The sequence below is a fragment of the Zea mays genome, chromosome 2 (genome assembly GCF_902167145.1).
Source record: "Zea mays cultivar B73 chromosome 2, Zm-B73-REFERENCE-NAM-5.0, whole genome shotgun sequence".
In the NCBI taxonomy this organism is placed as follows: Eukaryota; Viridiplantae; Streptophyta; class Magnoliopsida; order Poales; family Poaceae; genus Zea; species Zea mays.
The window spans coordinates 58,815,985-58,823,032 of NC_050097.1; the positions used below are offsets into that span (position 1 = coordinate 58,815,985).

The window sequence follows — 7,048 nt, forward strand, 5'->3', positions numbered from 1 at the left end:
AATCGCTGAAATATCGATTCATTGAAAAACAAAAATAATTTAGACGTTTAGTACATTCTTGCTTATTTTGATCTACAAACGGATTATAAACGAAATTTATAAAACCAAACAAGCCTTCTGTCTCGAATGCACCCACGTACCCGACGACGCCTGCACGCCCGCCCCGGCCCCGCAATCGCGTCTGCATCCACGTAACGTACCCCCGCGCGCTTCACGGCTTGACGCCCGTCCGACCGTCCGACATCCCCCATGGCGCCCTCACCGCTCCACCTGCGCCACTACTTATCCTTCTCCGCGCCCCGCCTCTGCCGTCTGCCCCCACCCCTCCCCTTCCCCTGCTCCTCGACCACCTCAACGAGCTTCTGCTCCGACGACGACGACGTGCCGCCACATCCACATGGCGGACGACGCCGTCGCCGGCGGAGCGGCCGTTCGCTGCGCAGGGCCGGCGCCGGCCTCGCTGTCTTCTAGCAGGAAGCAGCAGCAGCAGCCCGACGACGCCGGCTGCGGCAGCAGCGACGACCACTACCAGCACGACGTGATCATGCTGAGGCGGACGAGGAGCGGGCGGGCGTTCCCGCCGCCGATCTCCGTGATCGGCAAGGGCGGGCGGCCGTGGCTCTGCCTGCGGGCGCACCGCGAGGGTGGACGCCTCGTGCTGCGGCAGATGCGCCTGCCGTCGCAGGAGCTGCTGCAGCCCTGCAAGGAGGACGGCAGGTTCAAGCTCCTCATGCACCCGGAGGCCCGCGCGCGGCCGTGCGGGGGCGGCACACTGCAGGAACGGCAAGGGAATGATAGCTAGCGCTCTTAATTGATCAGCTGATCAGATGATCTGCCGCCACGCACACGTCGTCTTGTATGGGCTGGCTGCTACAATGCAACCGGTAGATCTCCCTGCTTAGTTTCTTGAGATCGAGGGCTCCAGTTCTTGCTTTGCATTCTGCAACCGTTGTCCAAATGTCCACAATCTTTGCCTTCCGTCAAATTTTAATACATGGTCGGAACATTGAGGCATTTTGTCTTGTCCATTCGCGTTCAGCACTTTACACTGCGGCATGTTTGTTTTGTGCTGCTTTCATCTGTTGCATTGCATGGGATGGGAATGCTCCACGCAGCCAACCGCCGAATTACATCGTGATCACAAAATAAATGCCATATAGTCTAAATATCTATTATCTCTACTCTCGATCTCAAACAATTTCTTGCGTCACGCGCTCGCGCTTGTAGATATGTTTTTCTCCCCCCACGCAGTGGCGGACGCAGGACGAAAATTCAGGGGGGGCCAAAAAGACCACATGAGAGACATGATTTTCTAGTTCGCCATGTTCGTCGACCGCATGGGACAAGTCATATCGTTGCGACGAGCGAGATCTAGTTTGTCGAGCGGATTGACGTCATGTAAAAACAAAACAAGGGACGAAGGCGGCAGGAAGGGGCGAAGTCGGGTGGCGTCGCATCGGGAATGGGTCGGCGGCGGAAACAGGACAGCGAGCAGACTGGTTTAGGTGGTGTCGAAAAGATTAGAGTTAGACAGGTAGATGCAAGGACTGGACTGAGAGGATCAGACGAGCAGGCTCATAACATGGTTGTTTTATGTCATGTTCTAAACCTTTATAGCTAACTGTTAACTGGTTTTAGCTGGGCTGTGGCATCTAACAACTAATATTTATTTGAGGAATATAACTAACAATTAGTTGATCTATTCTAAACCTCTCGACTAATTTTAGCAACTAGCTATTAGTTTTAGAGATTTAGAACAAGACTCTATACTATCTAAAACTTTGATTTTTTTCTACACTTAATACTACATAAAAGGGTGTACAAAATTGAGGGGGGGCCATGGCCTACTTTGCCCCCCCTATGGATCCGCCTCTGCCCCCACGTGTCATCTAACAACGAAGTCGATATAATACGAAACCACACGTAGCCCAATGCTCTCTCTAATAGTATTATCTCGCTAGCTGATGAAGAACGAGCGACCGATCAAACTGTAAAAAAGAGTAGGTCTCTTTTTCAACTCATGACTTTCTTAACTTTTTGGCTAAGATAAGGTACATTATATGCAGTTTGATATCTGGTATATGTGGGCCATGTATCCAAAAAAATTTGGAGAGAGAGTCAACTTTAATTTTTCTGTGGAGGGCACATCACACGGACTACCCTCAGGTGATGTACAACTGATGCACTACACCCACTACCGGAATCTAGCTCTTTGTCGAGTGCCACTCTCAGCGAAAAATGACACTCGGCACAGACACTCTTTGTCGAGCGCCAAACACTTGGCATACACCGATGCTTGACAAATGAGTCTTTGTCGAGCGACCAAGCACTCGACGAAACGTGATCCTAGCTCAGCAAAGGGCCGTTAGTAGCCATATATAGTTGACGGTCGTTAACTATGCCGAGTGTCAGGAGTTGACACTCAGCAAAATAACTTCTTTACCGAGTGTTCTCTGTCAGACACTCGACAAATCAATTATTTGCCGAGTGTCCTCTCTAAGAAGCTCGTCGTGGACATGCACCACGAGGCGCGCATCCAGGCCATCATCACTTACTACGACTTCTTCCTTGGGGAGAAGGTAAGCAAGAAGGATGCCCCGACCATGTCGTTGACTCTGGACCAGTACGTATAGTACTTACAGGTAAATACAAAACATTAATATTGGTATTAAATATGCTTAATTTTATCTTTTGATATGTTGTGTACTTGTTTTTTGGTAGATGATTCCTTATTGGTGCGCCGCACATCCTGGTTGCTGGGAGCAGATGGTGCAAAGGTGGTGCTCGACCAAGTGGGACGAGGCTCACAATGCTAGCAAAGAACGACATTTGATGATGCAGGTCCCTCCCACCAACAAGGCAATCACAACCTTGGTAAATACGCAGAAGCACGTGTACACGTTCTCTTTAATTTAGTCTAACTTTCGATTAGACATGATTTCTAACCATCTCGTTGGTTTTCTCGCGGTCACATGGTGGCCAGTCTTGCTCCATCTTCTCGGCGTATGCTATGACCCACAAGGGCAAGGCAATGTCTGACGTCACCTACAACCTGGAGGACGAGCCCGAGGCGTATAGCAACCCCATCATCTACAGTCATCTTAGTGAGTACACTGCCATGGCACAGGAGGTCCATGACCCAGATTACGATCCGAGGACCGAGAACATCGACGGAGATGTCCTCATGAGAGTTGGAGGAGGCAAGAGGCATGTGCGGTACTGGATTGCCGACGGGGCAATCGACTCATCCTCCACTCCCACTCTGTCTTAGGTGCAAGCAAGGAGCACGAGCGTAAGCCCAGCCATACGACCTCGGCAAGACAGCTCACAACATAGCATCCAAAAACTCTAGGTTCATGTTTCTATGCCTCATCATTCATTGAGTTATATACCTTCTCTTTGCATTATTATAACATTAGAGTGAAATATTACAGGCCCAGCTAGAAAAAGAGAGGTACTTTGTCGAGTGTCATAACCATAACACTTGCCAAAGAAGATACACCTAGAAACCGATAAAGTTTCTTTGCTGAGTGCTGTGGCCCCAGCACTCAAAAAAGAAACACCCTTTGTCGAGTGCCTCCAAGTGCACTCGGCAAAGGGACTGGCAAAGGACTAGCAAAGGGGCCCACTGGTGCTGCTCTCTTTGTCGAGCGTTAGTCCAGCATGCACTCGTCAAAGAGAGAGACTTTGTGGAGTGCCTCTTGGAGCACTCGACAAAGAGACTAGCAAAGAGGCCCACTGGAGCATTCTTTGCTGAGGGCTAGCCCAGCAGTCACTCGACAAAGAGGGAGCATTTGCCGAGTGTCAGAGAGCGGACACTGGGTAAAGGCTCCGTTTGGCGTCATGATGACGATTTTTCTTTGCGGAGTACCAGGTGATCTTTGCCGAGTGCCCGATAAAAAGTACTCGACAAAGAAACTGTTGTTGATGTACGTTCGTCGAGACTTATTTGCCGAGAGTCACACTCATTTTTTCCCATGAGCTAAAAAGCATCTTTAATTGTTTTTATCAAACTCATTTTTTTTCTAATTCTCGCTTAAAGAGTTACCATAGTAAAAAAATTACTTTTTATACCTTTCCATCTCTAACTTCTCTATATCTTGCTCAACATGAGTTAGTTTTCCTTTTATTTTGACGAGCGAGAAACATAAAAAAAGATATATAGTTAAAAAGATTATTGGAGTGGATTTTTTTCACCAAAATCCCCATGTCTTTATTTGGAGAGTCATTCCATGAATATTCTCTTTGTATCCATGGTGTCTTAAATTTTCTCTGTAATCTAAAGTTTATCAAAGAATATGTGTGAAAAATCATAAGGAAGTCACCATATATTGTATTTAAAGAGACTAAAAAATAAAGAGTAGTAAAAAAGATAATTTTGAATTGTGAAAATATGAAAAGTGGTTTAAGATCGGTGTTTGGTTTGACTTTTGGCTTTGACTTTTGCATCCTAAAAACCAAAAGCCAAACCAAATTGCTAGATCCAGAAAATATCTTTTTCTAAAAGTCGACTTTCTCACAGTGCAAAACTGAAAGCACATCTAGACTTGTTGTTAGTGGCTTTCAAATGAAAGTGTGAAAATATATATGGAAGAACTTTTAACGGTTTTTAGTGGTTTCCACCAAACAATTTTTAGCTTATTTACATCTCAAAGTCCGCAACATCTTTTTCTCACAGCTCACATCCCACAACAAGTTTTTTCACAGGCACAACCCAACCAAATATACACTAAAATTCTCTACTCTCTACTATACTTAAAGCACCAGTTTCAACGGTCGTCATGCGTCATCTTTTTACAAAAAAAATCCCTCCATTTCTTCCAAATCAACTCAGCGTAAAATATTAAAAAGCGGTGCACGAGGTGAGGTTTGAATCCACACCCTGATGGAAGAAGGGTGAAAGACACTGGGCAAAGCTGTCTAACCAGTAGATCATCATGCTCAGGTGTTTATAATATTGAATATAGATTGTACATATATATATATATATGTTTTTGTAAAATAAAAAAAATCATGTCGGGCCGAGCCAGCACTATGGGCCGAGGCTACGGTTCAAGCACCACACGGCGCTCGTGTCGGGTTGGCCCAGGCACTATTAAATGGGTCGTGTCTCGGACCGACTCACCAGACACGACTCATTTGGCCATCTACACCTCCGCACGATAATGATGGTACTCGCCTCAGTTGCCACCACCTCGTTCGTCATTCTACTTCTTTTCTCTCTCCCCTCATGCCTCCACCTCCGCGCCACACCATTCTCGGCAGAGGGCGTAGGAGCAGGCGCCTCCTCCCCGTATTCGTCCGACACTAGCCCTGACACCGACTCGCGCAGTGGCTATTGCACGTCCACGAGGACGTTTCACATCATGTGTGCACCATCATTTTTACCGTCGTCGGACGTCCCATTCGTCTTCCCTGCCTTCGCCATGTTCTTCCACCCCAACCTGCTGCCCCCGCCCACGGTCGCAACTGCGAGCCGACCGACGCTCGTCGACGCAGGTACGGGGCGAGTCGATCATGCTCTTGGCCTTTCTCTATGCGTGTCGTCGAGGAGGATATGGTGGCGCCTGTCATGCTTAGGTTATCTTAGCGATGAGGAGTCCAGGTCTGAGATATTAGACAACTAAGGCACGTAGCGTGGCAGCAGTCGTCATATGCTACGGAGTTGGTAGTGGTGTTGTGTCGCTTCGGCGGGTCCAGGGCTGGGAAGACACTCGCATTCTCTCGCCCTTCTCGGACTGACGCCTGGTGCGGTGCCTTTTGGTTTGGAGCTGCTCCGGCTGGGCTTCTTTCTCCGCTTGCGTGCTCTCTCCCTATATATCTAGCGGTATACTACCTATGTCGCATCCAGATGTCCAGGTCTTCGTCATGTCCTTCTCTGACAACGAACATGTATGCCCGCCTCTTCCCTTCCCCTCCTGCTCTATGAAACCTCGGAAATGGGGGAGGCAATGGATGGGGTCTCTGATTTGCTGACTATGATACTCGCACATTCATAACAAACTAGTTGGTTGTCTGTGCGTTGCGACGGCTTACAACAATACCCACATAAACTATCCACAAAAAAATCTTAAGATTTTTTATTGATTGTCTCCGCTCTTCGTATAATATTTTTTTATTTGGCTAACTGATGTTATTGTTTACTCCATCCAATATGTATTGGTACAACACGACCAATGAAGTGAGCGATTAGAAGAGAGTTCACAATGACTGACTGAACGAATAGAGATTATAGAATGACATAATTCCACCATACAGAGACCAAATAAGAGAGTTTGTGAGCTCAAGTTTCTAAAATAAGTCACATGAACTCAAACTTATAAAAAGATAGATCAAAATATGGAGTGATTGCTAAAGTCAGGCATCAATAAAAACTGGATGCGCTCCATATAAATTATGTTACTTCGTAGCAATTACTAACGTTTAAAACCAACAAATAACCTTTCATTTTACTGTTAGTGTGACAAATCATTGTTGCTCCACCCAATTCAACAACCTCAAACACCATGGAGTCCATTGCGCCAATATGGTCTCAGAAACGACCTATTGTTTGCAAAAACCAAGAAGCACGTGTCGTGCTTGGGCTGTAGCCTCGGCCCGTAGTGTGGCCCGGCCCGACACGATTATATTTTTTATTTTACAAAAACATATATACATATATACAATTTATATTCAATATTTAAAACATTTGAGCAAGATGTTCTACTGGTTATATAGCTTCACCTATTGTCTCCTGCCCTTCTTCCATCAGGGCATGGGTTCAAACTCCACCTTCTGCATCGTTTTTTAACATTTTACGCTGATTTAATCAAATGTGTCGACGGGCTAACGGGCCAGCCCGACACAGTCAGCAGACCGACATGACGTGCCTGGGCCAGAGCTGTGGCCCGTGCCGGGCCGCCGTTTGACTATCTATAGACGTGTAACAGGTTAATATGAAATAGCTGTGAGGGGTTATTTGTAAAAAAATGACGCGGGACGACCGTTGAAACTGGTGCTTTAAGTATAGTACATATATTATGCAAAGAGTGGAGATAACCAATAAAAA

The 7,048-nt window shown here is 46.7% G+C and overlaps 1 protein-coding gene across 1 annotated transcript; it reads left to right on the forward strand.

Moving 5' to 3' along the window:
- The first annotated feature begins 317 nt into the window (after nucleotides 1-317).
- LOC100502285 (uncharacterized) lies at nucleotides 318-1,014 on the forward strand. The gene has a single exon (NM_001196762.2). It carries the CDS (start codon nucleotides 398-400, stop codon nucleotides 800-802), a length of 405 nt encoding a protein of 134 aa, NP_001183691.1. The 5' UTR covers nucleotides 318-397; the 3' UTR covers nucleotides 803-1,014.
- The last annotated feature ends 6,034 nt before the right edge of the window (nucleotides 1,015-7,048 follow it).

Excerpts from the sequence above, each read along its gene's own strand:
- LOC100502285 (NM_001196762.2), top strand. The coding sequence starts at position 398 with ATGGCGGACGACGCCGTCGCCGGCGGAGCGGCCGTTCGCTGCGCAGGG.